The sequence below is a fragment of the Rattus rattus genome, chromosome 5 (genome assembly GCF_011064425.1).
Source record: "Rattus rattus isolate New Zealand chromosome 5, Rrattus_CSIRO_v1, whole genome shotgun sequence".
NCBI classification, from domain to species: domain Eukaryota; kingdom Metazoa; phylum Chordata; class Mammalia; order Rodentia; family Muridae; genus Rattus; species Rattus rattus.
In genome coordinates this window covers 86,102,946-86,121,456 of record NC_046158.1, presented here as the reverse complement: position 1 = coordinate 86,121,456, position 18,511 = coordinate 86,102,946, and the positions used below count along the sequence as shown (strand labels likewise).

At 40.2% G+C, this 18,511-nt stretch overlaps 1 protein-coding gene across 1 annotated transcript in view; it reads right to left on the bottom strand.

The window, feature by feature from the left end:
• Nucleotides 1–18,511, bottom strand: part of LOC116900937 (heparan-sulfate 6-O-sulfotransferase 2-like) — a 79,964-nt gene that overhangs the window by 35,781 nt on the left and 25,672 nt on the right. Inside the window, exon 4 of the mRNA XM_032902583.1 lies at nucleotides 3,614–3,700. Within this exon, the coding sequence (XP_032758474.1) occupies nucleotides 3,614–3,700 (87 nt within the window). The remainder of the gene's footprint in view (nucleotides 1–3,613; nucleotides 3,701–18,511) is intronic.

Here is an 18,511-nt window from a genome sequence, read left to right as displayed (position 1 = left end):
TCTAAATGCTATGGTTCTGTTTTGATTTCGGTCTCTGTCTTGTCAATCCGACTCCCTGTCAACACTGAAGAAATTGCTTGCTCCTCACTGAAAGTCATTGCCAGGGTAGCCTGGCTCTGCTGATTAGATATATCCCACTCCATCTGTTCCTCCCTGAAACAGAAGGTTGGCTGCCCAGCTTCCGATCCCGGCAATGCAACAACGGAGCAAGCAGAATTGACACAACTTCCAAGCTGGAGGTTTCCTATACTCCTCACTGACTATGCATGCTTCGCTGGAGCTCACTGTGCTCTAAAGAGGTGGAAAGTCAGAAGGAGTAATTGCTCATGCAGTTTTAGCTTTGACCTACTCCATAACTCCAGCTTCTCTGACCCACCTATCCATCCAGCGAGTATTTACTCTGTGGAAAGAGGGAGGGTGGGCAAATGGATGAGCATGGTATGTGCGTGTGTGTGTGTGTGTGTGTGTGTGTGTGTGTGTGTACAAAGATAAACATGTCCTTACAAACACTCATGATGGCAAAAGGAAGGTGTAATGGGTCTTTATTATTCTCTGCCTTCTTCCCTTGGGACAGAACCCGAAGCTCACCTTTACAGTTTCACTGAATTTGGCTAACTAGCTTGCTTAGGACCATACTTGCTTTAGTCTCCTAACATTGGGGTTATAGGCATATAATGACCATACTCTGTGCTAGGGAATTTGAACACAGATTCTTATGTGTTGCACAGAAAGTGCTCTACCCACTAAGCCACCTCTCTAGCCCGGCAAATTGCATTTTCTCTGTGCTTGACCTAACCTTATTATCTGAGAGGTAAATATTGATAACATTAAAGGGTTTAGAATTCATTTCACCAGTATCCCCACATGACTTGACTTCTGCACACCAATAACTGCGTTGGTGCAGGTGACTCCAGTCACAACCTGTGAGTATTTCATTGCATCTCTTAAATACCATATCACCATTTTCTTTACCAAGACTGTGAGCTCCTTGGTCCTTGCTGGATGTTTTATTTATTAGCTATGGAGCCCCAGGATATAACACCGAGATACAAAATAGATTCCCTCTCTCCCCCATTTCAAAAATACATATATATTATAATAACTTCTAGGACTTAAGTCAAAGATGGTCTTTGCAAAAACTATAATTCTAAATTAAATATATTATTATCTCCTGTATCATGATGTCTTCACTTATAAAGTTGAAATAATAATAATAATAATAATAATAATAATAATAATAATAATAATGTGTACTTTGTGAGTTTCATATGGGCAAGGATTAATGAGGAAAAATGTACCACATGAACCATACATAGACTGACACATAAGCACACAAGCAATACATATAAGTTGTTATTAATTTTTGCATGAGATGAACTTGACACAGCTTGACTTTGGCATTTGGTATTACTTCAGAAAATAGAACAGAAGACTTCTTTCCAGAGACACACACTCTTTCTCTCTTGCAGCCTATATCTAGTTTCAAAAAAAACACACAGAAACTAAAAAAAAAAAAAAAAAAAAAAGCCTACTCTGTAACTAAATATCTTACTGTCATTAGATCAAATAATTTCAGAAAACATAGCAGAATGGCACCTTCCTTCGAGCTGGCTGTAGCTACCACTATACACCCTGCAGCCAAGGAAGTGCACGGACAGCTCAGCAGGAAGTATATAGAACACCTTTCTCTGGGCCTCGGAGCAGAATGCCTAAACTTTGATAGGCAGTATTCTAATAGGTGTGAAGAAGGCCCCCAAGTGTCTTATCACAGCCATGGAACACCAGCACTGTTACTGAGGACAAAGATAGCCTAAGGCAGAGGAAATATGCAATGACAGGATAAGAAAAAATTCTACCTATCCAAACCAAGGGATAAAAGTGACACAAAGGAATCTGGCCCGCACAACCATGAAGAAGGAATCTGAAAAGGTTCTAATTTAATACTAATAGCTAGCCATGCTGATGAGAAGTTAACAAGAAACTTCTTTATCTGTAAGATACTGTATGTGGCAAATAAAAGACAAGTATTTCAGAAAGCAGAAATGGCAGAAGCTTAGGATGGATCCAAACACAGCAGCTATGATACAAGATCATGGCTATCTACTTGGAGATGCATTTATTCAGCCCTCCTATTGTGAACAACCTGAGTACAGTATTCAGCACGCATTCTCTATATCAGCTTCACTCATATTATACCAATTGTTCCTTACATGATACACAGAGCATCCTCATTTAATAGATAAAAGAATGGGCACCCGCAAAGTCCAACGAAACTAAGCAATGCTCCTCTTTAAAGTGCATCAGCAAATCACAAATACCCATGATTATACCTCAGGGTCTAATGAATAGAAATTGCACTGTGGAGTCATCAGTGTGACAGGTATGTGTGTGACAGAGGCTGTGCCCAGACAGGGTCAATCATTCTACAAGCCTGGAGTTAAAGCAACTCTCCAGTGCTTCCCTGGGAACTGAGAGTGTGTGGTAACAGTGGAATGGGACTAATTTGGAAACCTTCAGCTGTTTGGAAAAAGTGTATATCAGTTCCATTCCTCCATAATTTATACAGCATTTTGACTGTAGTGCTTGGTGATAAATAACCGACATGAATTCTAACTGTTCAGAGAGTCTCATATTCTTGCCACCACTTTTTTGTATTTTCATGGCTAGGCAATGACCGACTTAATATGTAAAAGTGAAATGGTATTCATGAGGTAAAAAAGAAGGGGAAAGCTGCAGCCAATACATCTTTCACATTGGGAATTGAATAGAAGATCATATTCCAAGTGCAGTATTTAGTGTCCAGTGCTGAATATATATAATATATGACCATTACAAATCCACCTTCCATTGCAAAGCCTTGCTCTTGTCGTGACATATCTTATTACTCAATTAGAATTTCTTGTGTAATGGAGGCATCTTTCATCTTCTAGATGCAGGCCAGCACAAAGCCCAACATCCTTGGGAAAGAAAGCCTATAAGAAAAGCTGAGTTGCTCCCAAAATGGCTGCAGCTACTTGGAGAAGGAACTGCCTAACTGAAGGTATGTCATCTCTATAGGGACACATCAAAGAATACCATGGACTCTCCAAGATGAGAGATTAGCTAAAGCTGTCTTCTGGAACCATCTTAAATACATAAATCTGCTACCACAAATATCTAACCAATACACATTTTGGCAATGCAAAAAGGACATAGGATGCGCATGCTAGCTATTGTGAAAAGAATAAACACATCATGTAGTCAGTGATACAATGAAAATGTAAATGTACTTAAATGAGGACATTTATGAACCTCCCAGCTTCATCTAATTCAACCCCAAATATCAAGACACAGATTGCCATGCACTGCACAAAGCATAAGGTGACGAACCAGTGTGCCTTTCCAGACATACGTCCTTATCCTTCACTTTGGCAAAACCGTCTCCTGGTTTCTTCCCCACCCCTCGGCCTCATACCAGTATCACCTGCATAGATACTGTTCCTTCAATTCCCACTGTCAAGTACACAAAAAGCATCGCACACACCTTCACTGAATGGTTAAGGATGAATGACAACGTGAAGACACATGGCTTTGTGGTAACTCTGTGAGATGCACAACAGCACTTTTCACTTACTTCCCACTCTTCGTTGTGCTCCGGGGCTTTGTGGAGGATGGAGAGTTGGCACCTGAGTTGAAGTTTGAAGAACCCCATCTATCCTTACTACACCCACCGAACAAAAATATATACAAAGAAACACGAAGACAAAAAGCAATTAGTCATTTCATTTAACGGTTTTCAATACCCCTTTCCTCCCTCTCCCTCCCACTCTCCCTCTCCTCCCCCTCTCCCCCATCTCTCTCTCAGCATGTTTTTATCCAGTGATGTACTTCAATGTCAAAGACAGTGGGAACTATTAGTCAAGGTCAAATAAAACAACTTCCCTTTAGGGATTCAAAGTTTGACCTGTTCGGTTCCCTTAGTGGTAAGCACCATAGTCCAAGCTCCCAGGAAGACTCTAGTGAAAAAAAATGGTATAAAATACTCAAAGGGGAATAGTTTCTCTCCAACTAAATAAAAAAAACCAAAGATCCTTACATTTCTAGTCACTGGAGTATCTGCACCATAAGTTCAGTTCTAAAGCTGCTGACTTCAATAAAGGATATGGATACCATAGCCCAAATATTTCAAAATGTCTTTGGGAGATACTATCATTAGATGGGTTAATAATTTTCACTCATAATTTTGCATGGGAAGGCCATGAATTGAGATATTCTTGCCAGAGAAGCACCACTTGTTTCATGAGTAATTGAATTTAAATTTCCACCTTCAATAACTCCACAGTTTATGTCAAACCTTGGAAACAATTACTAAATAAATCACAAGGAAGGGTCTGCTTAATCTCATCAGGTTAATAAACAAAGGCAAATTAATCACTTTGAGGTAAACAAAGAGGCATAATTGATTGGAGTCCCCCTGATTACTTTATTCTATTTCCTTTATCAAACTATTTTACCATTATCTTCAATTCAGCTGCTTTGCCTTGAAATTAATACTTTACTTCATCTTCAAATTTCCATGGAAACCAACTCAACACCTTTCTACTTGATGTGTGGAATTCTTTATCCTAATTTCATCAGAATTTCTTTTCTGTTACTAAAATCTACATCAGCATATTCTTTTAGATATAGCGAAGGTAAAAGATGTCTGTCTTATTGTTCAAGGTATACAATAGGAGCTTCTTTATATTTTTAAATGAATTTACTTATTGTGTGTGTACACTCCATTGTATATGTACATGTGCTATAGTATATGCATAGAGGTCCCAGGACAACTTGTAGAAATGAGTTCTCTCCTTCTACTATACGAAACCCAAGGAATACATTTACTTCATTAGGCATGGTATCAAGTGTTCTGGGCCATCTTATCAGCCCAGGACCCTTCTTGTTAAATTTGAAATTTATTATGTGTGTGTGTGTGTGTGTGTGTGTGTGTGTGTGTGTGTGTGTGCTGGTGTGCGTCATGGTGTGCATATGGTATATAGAGAACAACTTTATTTGTTTCTCCTTAAGCCAAAGGTTCCAGGATCACACTGGGGTTGCTGGGTTTAGTCAGCAATCACTTTTACCTGCTGAGGCATCTCACTCAAGGGTCCAGGACCTTCTGTGGGTAGAGAATAGTGTCTAAGAGAATGTCAAAGAACTTTCTAGATTCTTATGAATCTTTAAAGCATTTGAAAATAAGTGTCACTGTGTAACAGTATTTATATGAAGGATGAGAGGGTGTTCTACAGTCACTGGCTTCAAATGGGCACCAGGGTGTGATTGGAATGAGAAATAATGAGGGGCAGTTGCAAAGGTAATAAAGATGTATATGTACAGACACACGAACCAGCAGTTTGGACTGAATGTTCACAAGGGCCAAAACCAGCCCCGTAAAATGGGAGCTATGCAGGTGGGCTCTGATTCTGTTACTTGCTATGTGGTTCTGCAGTAAACTGTGGAGATTCTAAACAGCAACGTATTGGGGGCACGACTTAACTGTGCTGTTCTGACTCAGTTGCATGGGCTACCTGCTAATGGGGACTGAGGAGCTATTATGACTTCCTGTGAAAGAACGCCTTAGGCAGTTTAGGGGTGAATACCAGTCACTCTCTCTGTCTAGATCCAATGTCAGAAATTGGTTGCCACAATTCAAATCTGAACAAAAGATTCTGAGTCAGAAAGAACAATCAGAAGTATGTACAAAAATATCTTAAGGATACCTGTTACTTTGTATGGTAATAGTAGAAGGAAGGAAAGAAGGAAGGAGGGGAAGGCAGGAAGGAGAAGGAGGGAGAGGAAAAGGAAGCAAGGTAGTTTCCACTCAGAAGCATTCAGAATTATTGTTTCGAAAAGTTGCAAGAACTCTTATGCAAAGGATGCAATACGCTTCCAGTTACTCTACAGAGGTAGAGGCTGGGGTTATAGCTCAGATGGTAAAATGCTTGCCTAGGACATGTGAATCTCTTGCTTGGATCCCCAGTGCCACAGCCAAACCCATGTGGTTGTGTACATCTGTAATCCAGCACTTAGGGGGTGGAAGGGGGAGGATCAAAAGTTTAGGATAAGACTTCAAGTCTGATGTCAGGATGGGCTACAAGGGACCCTGACGCAAAGGGAGGGAGAGCACAAATAGATCCCAGTCATCTCACGTTTACATTCCCGGGCACTGGGACTCTTCCAATCCTTCACTCACACAGTAAGCAGTGTGAAGTTTGCTTGGAAGCACTCTAAAACCAGAGATCTTCCAAATCACACTGTGAATACTACAGGCTCAGATTGTGTGCCCAGAAGTGGTGTGTCTCTGTACTTTTGAATAAAATAACACCCATTCTCACTGTTAAATCCCCACCTCTGTGACAGCCATCAGGGGAAAATGGCAGCCTGCAATGGCAGCTTCATTGTTAACTGCTTCTGTGGAGGTGGGTTATCCTGGGGCAGCAGCCTTTTAATGATGGAAATGATCCCGACACCACCCCCCAAAACCTACAGTCAGATCCCAGAAGTGCAAATCTGAGGGGAATGGAAACACAAACATTCTGAAGGATAAATCACACAGGGAAAGTATGGCACCAAGGCCAGAGGTGAAAGTACTCAAATGTCTCCAAATGTGTATTTTGTGCAAATAACAGATGGGTTCCCAGTGGGAAATGTTTCAGAAAGGGGAATGGGCAAGAGGAACTTCTGGCAGGCTTGGATCCTATGAGGGCAATTTTGTAGCTATCCTAAGGAGAGTTGTAAAGAAAGGTCAGCCAAATATTGGCAAAAAGAAGCCATCCTTCCTTCTCTCTGAGATCTAGGCTGGGTAGATAAACCTGGACAAGGTGCTGTAAATCTCAAGCCTTGAAACACAAAGAATGAAAGCAATAATTCTGAGGACCTTGAATTTTCCCACAGTGCCTCATAAGCAATAAAGAGAAAATACTACTGCAGCAGACTACTGGAAGCCTCAAAGATCTGGAAAGACACAGGTCAAAGGTCCCAGAATTAAGATGCTGCCGAGAATCCTGGTCCCTGAAACATCCAGAACAATCCCAGGAACTCACAGGGATGGCTGCTTGCTTCTAAGCTATACGGATGATAATTTGTGGCATAAGAGAACTGGGAGGAGCGGAGCTGAATTTGACCTAGTTCCTAACCTATGCATCTGAAACAGACATGCTCAGTAATCACTTGCTTGATCCGCCTGTTTCTACCCTGCTTGTCAGCCCTCTCCACTTTCATCTCCTCAAAGTGTAATCTTGAGAGCTGCAGTTGAGATCCCAGAAGGTCAGGGTCCAGCCTTCTTGAGCCCCACCTGAGTCATATCCTCTTCAGAGATAAGATTCTGGCTTGCCTCAGGGCCCCATCAAAGGCTTGTGAAACCAATTCCAGGTGAGTTTCTGATAAGAAAAGTTAATGCAGGCCAGCTCTCCTCTGTCTGCCTGGTGGGCTGTCCTCACTAACAACTAATATCGATGCGGCTTTTTCTCTCTTCAGGTTCCATCCATGCTCCAAAGGCTACGAGGGAGTGAAAAAACCTGCCGTGCATATTTCATCTAAGTAGAAAAATGGACCCAAGTCTCCAGCACTCTCAAAGGGTTCCTGGCGGGAGAATTTGATATCCATTGTTTGAAACTAAAATGGCAACCAGACCCATTCTTGCTGGCTGGCTGGCTGTTTGTTTGTTTGTTTGTTTGTTTGTTTGTTTTACGGTTGCCAGAGGAATAATTATGAGCAAAGAACTTAGTAGTTGAAAACACACTTCACTTTTTTTCTTTTTACTGTTACTTGGGACTGAAGCTAAGACCCTGATACATGCAGGTCACACCCTCTCCCAAACTACATGCCCCAGTGACTTGGCCCATTCTTTGACGGACATGCAGAAATCTGTATTGCTCATAGTGTATCATAAGCTCTTTTTGGAAACAGCCCCAGGTCTGAGAAAAACAGTTTGCTTCTGGAGTTATTGACATTGTAAAAATGAGTTTCCAGAGTCCTAAGAAACTGAAATTGCATTTCAGGAGGTAGGCGTGGTCGTTTGTAGACCTCTGTCACCACATCATTTTTGAGCAGTGAGCATTTGGTTCCATTCTGCTTGTATTTTGTTTTTACTTTTAAGTCAGTGAGTACTTGTTATGGTTTAAACTTTCTTTGTCATAGGGAAGTTTGTCTTCAAATTAACAATATTGGTAGGTGTGAAGCATTTAACCAGAACATTTGGATCATAGGGCCAGAGCTTTTATGAATGGGTTATTTAATTACAAGAGTAGGTTATTTCCTAGGGAGTCTAACTCCTACACTGCTCACTTCAGCCCATACCTGCTTGCTCCTCTCACATGTCCTTCCCTCCTCTACCACGCTGTGGAGCAGCAGGAGGACTTCAGATATGACTGAATGACCCCTCCTAATAACCTCTCTGAGAAAACTCGAACAGGAGTGGATTTGGTTGTCATTTTGGTTTCAGACAATGGGCATCAATCTGTCCCATTTCGCTCTTCAATGCCTTTACAACCATGATAAACAAACTGGCTTTTCCTATAACTATTCCACGCTCATGAATTTGGTTAACGCAATGGAAAAAGAGGGGAAGCAAGCTCAGAAAAAAATCTTGAATGAATAAATGAGAAATGCCCTACATTTGGGCTCAGAGGGAAAGATTATCATCAAAGATTAAAATGTCTGGCATCAATGTTAGAAAAAGAAGTGATGACATACACTTCACATGTTTTTCAGTGCCTCGCAAAGAGTCCGGGAGAACCAGAGTCTGCTTACTGCATACTGCAAAGACAGGTGAGTTTTGAAAAAAAAATATTTTTTAAGTTAAAGGACAATTTATTTACTGAGAGATTAAAAAACTGTAACTCTGGGCAGTGCAAAATGCACTACCAAACCCATTACAACAAACTGGTGTTAATGCACAATGTTTAAGCAATGATACATGATTTCTTTTGGCAAAGTGCCGTGTTTTTCATTCTGTATAAAACTGACCATCTGTGGCCCAATCAGTATAAAAATTATTAAAAAAGAAAAACAATTAGATAGTGGCTTAAGAAAAGAAGCTGCCATTTATGCATAGGTTGATGTACCGTATATAATCTCACTGAAGTGTCCCTTTTAAGTTTCATGTTGATGAGAGAAAAATATTGTGCCCCTAAATACATTAAGAAGGCACATACTACAACCTACAATATTTTACAGAATCCATACCTCATATCTTACCTTCAGAACGTAAATATGTTCACAATTTTACTAGAGAAAAAATTGAAGCCACTTCTTAAAAATAACACGCACAATTATTGACTAATGTTCAAAACTTCTGGAGGAAAACAAAACCACACACACACACACACACACACACACACACACACGAGACAGTGTTGTCTACTTTGTCGTAGGCCAGTATTCTCTTGAAATGTGACACTAATTCAAGTGGCTTAGGTGCAGAGAGATCCCAAGAATAGATGCAGAAAGGCAGGAATAGATGGCGAAAGACACGAAGTGTCTTTTTTCCACGGGCAACATTACCCTTTTTGTTGAAAAAATATTAAAAGCAAACATGCCCGAATGACGGGACAGTACCGCTTAATACTACTACTAAGCCTATTGCAAACATATAGCTTTGTAATGACTTCCAATGCACGTTCTTATAAGTGATAATAGGGGTGTTGAGGGCTTGTTCCAAGTCTCTTGGGGAAGGGTATTTCCCTTCTGGCATCAAGTGTTAGAAAAGAAATGATGACATACACTTCACATGTTTTTCCATGCCTCACAAAAATAATCTAGGCTCCAGGAATCTCCCAGGATTGGGAAATGCACTTAAAACAGCCACTAGCATGGGTACAAACTCTTCCAGTGTGCTTCCCAAACAGATGTTTGACTCTCCTCAACAATCCAGATGCCAAGTGGAAATCCTTGGGGATGCTTTTAAATCCCATCTGCCTCCTGGCGAGGGCCTGCCTTTCTCTTCTCCAAGATGATTCCATTTTTGAAGTAGGTTGCCCTTGTTCTGTTACTGAGTAAGGAAGCTCTTCAAATATTGACTCCTTTAATGAAAGCTGATGAAGCATCTGTATTTCATTTCCCTGCCTTGTCGTGTCCTGAGTAGTTTCTTTTCTCTTTGTGTCTGAATTTGAGTCCGTGGTCCTTTTAGTCTCTTTTCCTCATCACACAGAAGGTCAGTTCTCTAAGATGCACTTTATTTTGCTTCTCTCCCTTTGGTTTCCCTTGACTTAACCATGGATAGCAACTGAGGCTTTGCAGAGGAGAATTCAAAGACTCATTTTCCTTGCTATGTCTCACTGTATAAGTATAGTCTCTCAGGAACAAGTCCTAAGGTCAAAGCAGTTGTACAGGAATCCTGAGTTCTAATCCTGGCTGCCAGTGAGACATCTAACTTCTTGCTGCCTTAGGACTGTCACATGTAATACAGAGGATATTAAACCAATCAGGTAAACCATTCACAGAGAAGCTCACAGCTGCTCTGTAATTGCACAGCTTCCAGAAAAGTCAGACTGGGCATATACATTGCCCTCCCCTCTTCCTTTAACTTCCTACTCTAGCAATTCACCACAGGACACCAGGGGCTGCAGCAAGATGTCCATTGCTGGTGTTTGGCTCTCTTCACCTATTGGCACATGCTGGGTGGGGTTTTGTTTTGTTCTGTTTTGCCAAGGGAGTGGTAGTCACATCCCTTAATGCCTCACTGGGTCAGAGGAAAATGTGTATCAGATTTTAAATTTTATTGTGGTTTCATTTAAGCTGGCTGATCCCTTCGATATTGTGAAAGAGCATGGACCTTGCTTTCAGAGTATCAGAGGCCAGTGGAAATTTACATAAGAGTTATAAGTGCTATTGTACTATTGCTATATTCATATCAAGCTGTGGTGTTTCTTCATTAGGTGGGATGTTGAACAGAAAATCATAGTTCTGAGATTACATGGCTTTGGGTAATTGAGATCTGAAATTTGAAAGGTGCTTGGACTGGCATGGCCATTAGAAAGGTGGAAAGAACGAAACCATGCTCAGAATAGCAAAAGAAATCATAACAGAACTTGAAGATGGACCACATTGGAGGAATGAAAATAAACTCTAAATAACAGAGAGTGTTCAGAAACCAGATGACGTGGAAATAAATCTGCTCTCCTAGTGAAAGAAATTAGTTAGGAGGAAGTATAGGTTATAAAAGATGTGAAGGATTTGGCTTGGCACATGTCAGACCTGGGTTATGGATGGACAATTTCTGGCAGAGATGGCACTGGAATTACAGAAGAAAGGCAGAGTAAGAAGCCAATCACAGCTCTAAAGGGGTGACCTAGACCACCAGATAAGCACTGAGATCCGATGGGACTGTGATCCTTACCCTTAAGAAGCAAGTATTTCAGGTGGCAATCCTTTGCCAGAATGTTTAGTTCCCTCTTGGGTTGTGGGTATTACAAGGCTTTGCAAAGATCTGTAGGCCAGAAATCCAAGTAAAAGGGGCCATGGTAGTTGATTTTGATGTATAAAGGTCAATGTTCAGGTTAATGAGGGAAAGTTGTACACCTCAGTAGCTTTCTTCATTATGTCTCTTTTGCTAGCTTGTCCCCATTCCCTAGTTGGGATAGATAACTTACAGTTGACAAAGTAAGCTAGGTACAGAGTAGGTAGAAACAACTTTGGAAGTCCTGAGTAGAAACCCAATACACAGTCCCTCCCATAGTTCTGCTGTCTGAGTGCAGGAAGGACCCTGGCTGATAAACAAAATTAATCATTTAACATGAGCTTCATTTCCAGTTCATATCTTTTGCTTTGTCTATGATTCTCAAGGACTAACCAAATATTAGAGGTTAAAGTAAGATCTATGTGACTTTCCTCTGTGCTTCTGTTTCCCTTTTCTACCTGGCTTCTGTATTTTGGCTTATTAAATACACCCTAAGGTACCACCCTGGGTGGTTGAGGGATACCATCCTTCGATAATAAAACCACAGTTGCACATGGGGACAAGCTCTCTGGGAGCAAATCAAGGACATGAGAGTTTATAATTCTAACGTATTCTCAGCAAATTCTAATGTTGTCTGCCCATGATCTGCATCTTGAGAACCACTGCTACAAAGGACAACTGTGGAAGTAGAAATCAAAAGAAAAATCAGAGACATTCACTGTCCCTGATTTCCAGACAATACAACCAGAACCCGTTCCATGAAGGGCAGGAGAGTAGAAGACAAAAAGGGCTTCCTACAGCATCTCTGAAGAAACTCCTCTTTCCTGAGGAAGTGGCAATTACTGCAAACACCACAGAGTGGAGCTCAATAACAGGTGAAACGAGAATTGGATCTGACAAGCATTAATTGAGCCTGCAGTTCTATTTACTGAAAACGATCTGGCGCAATTAAAAATTCACAACTAGAGCCTTGTTTGTGAACGTTCTATATTAGGGAGTTCCCAGAGTGGGCCAGAGTCTCGGTGAACTTTTTAGGAAAAGCTGAAGCAGCCAAACAGTACGACAGAAATTAACACCAGAAGAAAAAAGAGAAGTCTGCCTATTTACTTGTAGAGTTTTGATTTTATATAGCAGAATAAGATAAACCAAAAGCTTTTGTGTAGGGAGGGGGACTACGCTATTGGGTTATGATTGATTATTTTTACTTTCTAATAAATATAATCTTACAATGATGTTTTTCAGAACAGTGTTCAAATGTGTTCATGAAAGCTCATAATATTTGGTACATAGTAAGTTTTCTATACTGGATTGCTGGCAAACATACCTAAAGAATTGGCTGCTGGCAAGCATTTGTTGAACTGAACTGGCTGACTGACACACATTACATTAGAAGTTTGTTAATAGAGCTGCATGTCTTTTTTTTATTGTTCAAATGACTTATGTCAGATCACACTGCATGCCTAAAAGAGTGATAGTCAACTGCAGTACCATTTCCTGAGCCCTGGTGCTCACATATAGGAAACTCAAATGCCATAAAAATCAGAGTGTGTCAGCAACTTCAGAGAGCAACATTGCCCAACTGGAGGCAACCCTGGGTTTGTGGGGGGGAAATCTGGGCTCTGGAATCAGGCAGAACTTGGATCATATTCTATTTTTGTATTCCCTAGAGAATTTGGACATCAACAAGACATATTTGTTTAGATCTAAATCTGATCTCTTGACAATGGGAAGTCAGACACTAATCTTTTTAGCTAATGCTGCCATTAAAAGCCAATATTTGAAGTGCAAGTATCTACTTCTCACCATGATAATTGGTATCTTAAGGGCCAAATAAATGCATCCAAGACTAAAAGGAGCATATAGAACCTTAGAAATCCAGTGGAATAACCATTTCAGACTGAAAATGTTTTCTGGGGTAGGAATAAAGAAAATTCCTGGGCTGGAGAGATGGCTCAGCGGTTAAGAGCACTGACTGCTCTTCCAGAGGTCCTGAGTTCAATTCCCAGCAGCCACATGGTGGTTTACAAACATTTGTAATGGGATCTGATGCCCTCTTCTGGTGCTTCTGAAGACAGCTACAGTGTACTCACATACATTAAATAAATAATGTTTTAAAAAAGAAAGTTTCTATAAATCATGCTCCCATTTTAATAGGTCTTTCTCTTATGTTGCAGTTAGGAATAGCTCATATACAATTAAAAACCAACCAATTTATGAAAGCAACACATGTCGTTCTATATAATTTCTTAATCACTGTTAAATACTAGGTCTATAAAATTCATAACAATAGATGTCTCTTCTAGTCAAAGCCAAGGCATTTAGCTGAGCTAAAGGTTAAGACTCTATTCACTACAATCTACCCTCGGACAAGAAAAAGGCTCATAGAAATATGAAACTTGGAAGAATCTTTAGAGACAGGAAAGTAGAGCCCAGAGAGATGGGATGAATCCAAGAGAAGTATTTAAGGATAAAACATGAACTTAATGATAGAATTTGGCTGGCACATAAAAATAGGACCATAATCTCCATGAAGTGCAAAGCAAGGCAGGGTGGCTTGGAACCAAGGAAGATGTAACACGAATTAACTGTGGCTCCATCTGCCATGATAATGAGGGCGGGTGGCTTTGTGCCTAGGAATAGGAATATGTACACCGAAGGAGATAACATAGCCAGTTTTGTTGAACTTTTGCATGCCCATGGGACCACTGAGTGAAATGTTGATTTGGCGATTGGATATACGAATACAGAATTTAGCAAGACATAGAGATCTCAGTGGAAGGCTGGTCTTCACAAATCTGGGAATTTGCAATTGTTCAAAGCCTCCGAGAATAAGAGACTACACAGAGGGAATATATGGAGTGCACTGAGTGAGGAAGGAATTGCCAAGGAAGATGATTAAGGACAGGCTAGACATGAGGTTGTGTGCTTATGAAAGCCAAAGAGGGAACCGAATCTGAGAGCAGTATTCCAATCATAAAAGACTCACTTGCTGATTATGTGACTGTTTTATGTCCAAGGATTCCAACTGCTGTATGTTACTCGGTCCTAGTTGACTTGTCTGATCAGTTGTGCTACCTCATTAGTCATTCTGTCCTTCATCACACCAAGAGCACTTTATACTGAAGAACATTGATCACATCCAACCTGTTCTTATCAATTCCTGCCAAGGATGGCCTGCAGTATAGTGAAGGAAGAATATCATACACCAGCCAAATTCAAAATTATATGCTTTTAATGTGTTTTTTTTCAGTCTGGCCTTATTTATTACAATGAAGGTCAATAAAACAAGAAACTGTCATAGAATAAACAAAAGATAATAAGGCTAATGTGAATATAGTTATAACTTTCCTAAAAAAACTAGACTTTTGACTAGTATCCTTATTTATTATGTTTTTCTAATATGTGCAAAATAAAAAGTAAGACTAGCTGCCCTCATCTTGGCTTCAGAACTCTAAAACAAATCTTGACTCTGGTAGACTCTGAATTCAAATCCACTTGATGCCACTATCCACTTGTCATATCACTTGGGAAGGCCTTGGGACCTCTTTGTAATATTGCTTCATGACTTTGAAAATAGTAGTTGGATATTTCTCGCCAGTCACTAGACAATCAATTTCTTATTTAAATACTACTGTAAAACTCAACAAACCAGGTCTCCACCAATTGATAGCAAGAACTCCAGTCTAATAAAGAATATTGAGGAACAGAAAAAAAAAAGAAAATGTTCACCAGGCTGGAGAGATGGCTCAGTGGTTGGGAGCACTGGCTGTTCTTCTAGAGGTCCTGAGTTCAAATCCCAGCAACCACATGGTGGCTCACAACCATCTGCAAATGAGATCCGATGCCCTCTTCTGGTACAGCTAAGGTGTACTTATAATAAACAAACAAACAAATCTTTTTAAAAAATGTTTATCATCAGGGACAGCACCTCTTGGCTTAGTGGGAATGCAGGTACAGAGGGGTAAGACATGAAAGGCAAAGGGCAGCTTTCTATTGAGAAAATCTACAAAACAAAGGGAAGGGAAGAACAAAAACTGGTCCTCCCAATGAATGTCCTCATGGCTAGCTCAAGTGTTACTGGCAGATGCAAGTATGAGAAGAAAGGCTCTCTCTTTCTGGCAGTCCTCAAGGTTAAGAAAATGGCTGTCTTCACTGTTAGTGAGATTATCCACGAAGGATGCCATAAAATATCAAGTCATCTCTAGACTCCTTCAACAGAAAAATAAGAACTTGAAAACCTCTCAGATAAGTTTGAAAGAATTCTGTATGTGAGATAGGCAGATAACAAGCTGGGAAGAATGCAACTTTCACTGGGGCTCAAGAATCTCTGTCAATCATCAGGTCCCAGGAAATAGATAAGTCTTCCAGATGGCTCTCCAAGAGGAGGGCCCTGGAGGCAGAACAGAGGATCTTAGCTAGAAAAAGCAGTGTTGGCATGTAAAGGGAGACAAGATGGCACTTAATTCAGAGAAACCCAGACTTGGGAGCAAAGTATCCAACCAGCTGCTTGAAATGAATACAAACCATTCTTTGTGGCTTGGGGATATGCAAAATGGGCTTTTCAAATCGATTGTATAGATAGGGAGGTAGCTCAATGGGTTAAGGTACTTGTTCTCAAGCCTGACACAACCCGAGTTCTATCCCCAGGAGCCACATGGTAGAAAAGAGAGAATTGACTTCCAGCAAGATGTCTTCTGAAGTCCATATGGACGTTGTGTTAAGCACATACATATACATGCACATAAATAAATAAATAAATAAATAAATAAATAAATAAATAAATAAATAAATAAGTGCAATTCATAAAAAGGGTTTAGAGGTCACAGATGTCACAGTGTAGCACAATTGTCTAATGTCTACAAGACCCTGTCAGTTCTCTTACAATTATGTATTCTGTGGCCTCTTCCAATGCCAATTATCTTTTCTTTCTGTTTTTCATAATACTTTATTAAAGTTACCATTCATGTAATCAGCTTATCTAGGGCTGTGGAAGAACACTTTAGTGTTAATATTCTAGAGACCTAGAGACACTAAGGGGAAATAAAACCCTAGAGGAAGGGAATAAGCATCTTATACACAGAAAGCTCTGCAGTTAGATCTTTTCTAAAACTTTTCCCTTTAGAAGCGATTGCTTTGCTCATTCTTGAAAGATCTTGGTAGGAGTTTTGTTTCAGTTAAGAAGATGCTTTCTTTACTGCATGTTTGCCAAGATGTCAAAAGTCAAGTCAGACCTAGTGAAGGCACATTGTTCCAACACACATAATTCCAAAGTAAAGCTATCAGTGGTCTATGGAAGACCAAACTATGGGTACATATGGTTTGCAGACCTGGGTGTTAACCCATCTGACTTTTGCTTCTGGATAAAATGCAGATGCTTCATTTCTTGAGTCAATATGGTGCCTGTAATCAGAGTCCAATTTCAATTTTGTGAAGTAATGATGACAAACTGAAAGTCAAAGGGGAATACTGTGTAAAATGAATTTAGAATCAGTCAGTGATACAGCTCAGTAATATGAATGCAGAAACATTCTGGTTATGTAGAAATTTTCTTATGCACGCTGCTTCATGATCCTTTCATTTTTACTGATATTTAGGGAGAAAGAAAGAACAATTAAAGATGAACATTACCTATATTGTCAAATGTTTGGCTGACAGAGCCTAGTTTATATCGAGAACAATAGGCCCAAGCTAGTAGCATGGGGCAGAGAAAAATATAAGCTTGTATTGTATGCTTTCAGACTAGAGCAGAGCAGTAATTTGTCATTTCTAACATACCACTTATCTTCAAATTGAGGGACTCTCCCTGGAAGTAGCATTATAAGATGGAAAAAACAAAATCAACAAAAGGCTTTAAAAGGAAGAAATCCACAAAACCTTGGTCTACTTGGATTAAAAACATTGCAGGCTGGAGTTAGCTGTGAGTTTCCTGGCAACCAGGAATAAAATGGAAAGATGATAGATAATGGCAGTGTCAACTTGGAATAAAAAATGCTATTTTGTCAGAAGAATCAAACTTATTTCTTTGTGTGTACGTGTGTGTGTGTGTGTGTGTGTGTTGGTCTAAGCAACCTTTATTTTACAGGTCATACTGAATGGCAGTATCCTCCCCTCTTCTCCCTCATCCCTCTATAGCTATCTACAGATATGTATGTATGTATGTATGTATGCATGTATGTATGTAATATGTATTATTATGTACCTACCTATCTACATATCTACCTATCAATTAATTATGTACATAGAGACCTTTTAAAAAGTGAAGGTGCTTCAGTCCTTCTTAAAAAGGGGAACAAAAATATTCATAGGAGGAGATATGGAGACAAAGTTTGGAGCAGAGACTGACTGAATGGCCATTCAGAACCTGCCCCACCTGGAGATCCATCCCATATACATACAGTCACCAAACCCAGACAATATTGCTGATGTCAAGCAGTCAATGCTGACAGGAGCCTGATATAGCTGTCTCCTGAGAGACTCTGCCAAAATATGACAAATACAGAGGCAAATGCTAGCAGCCAACCACTGAACTGAGAATGAAGTCCCCACTGGAGTAATTAGAGAAAGGATTGAAGAAGCTGAAGGGGCTTTCAACCCCATATGAACAACAATGCCAACCAACCAGAGCTCCCAGGGACTAAACCATTACCCAAAGACTATACATGGACAAACCCATGGCTCCAACTGCATATGTAGCAGAGGATTGCCTTGTTGGGCACCAATGGAGAAAGCCCTTGGTCCTGCCAAGGCTGGATTCAGTGTAGGGAAATATCAGGGTGGGGGAGGTGAGAGGGGTGGGTGGTTGGGGGGAGGACCTTATAGAAGCAGGGGACCCGGGTTGGGATAGGGGGCTGACAGGAAACCAGGAAGGGGATAACATTTGAAATGTAAATAAAATATCCAATAAAAAAAGTGAAAAGGTGAATGGGTCTAATATTCATTCCTGAGACTTTAGCTAGCCAGTGGGGATATCACATAAAAAGGATGGCAGTGACAATTATGCTAAGTTAATGCGGTAGACTCACATCCTTTTTGATAAGCTAATCATATCCTAGTGAAGACAATGAAAAACTCTGGTCTCTTAAAAGCAGAAAT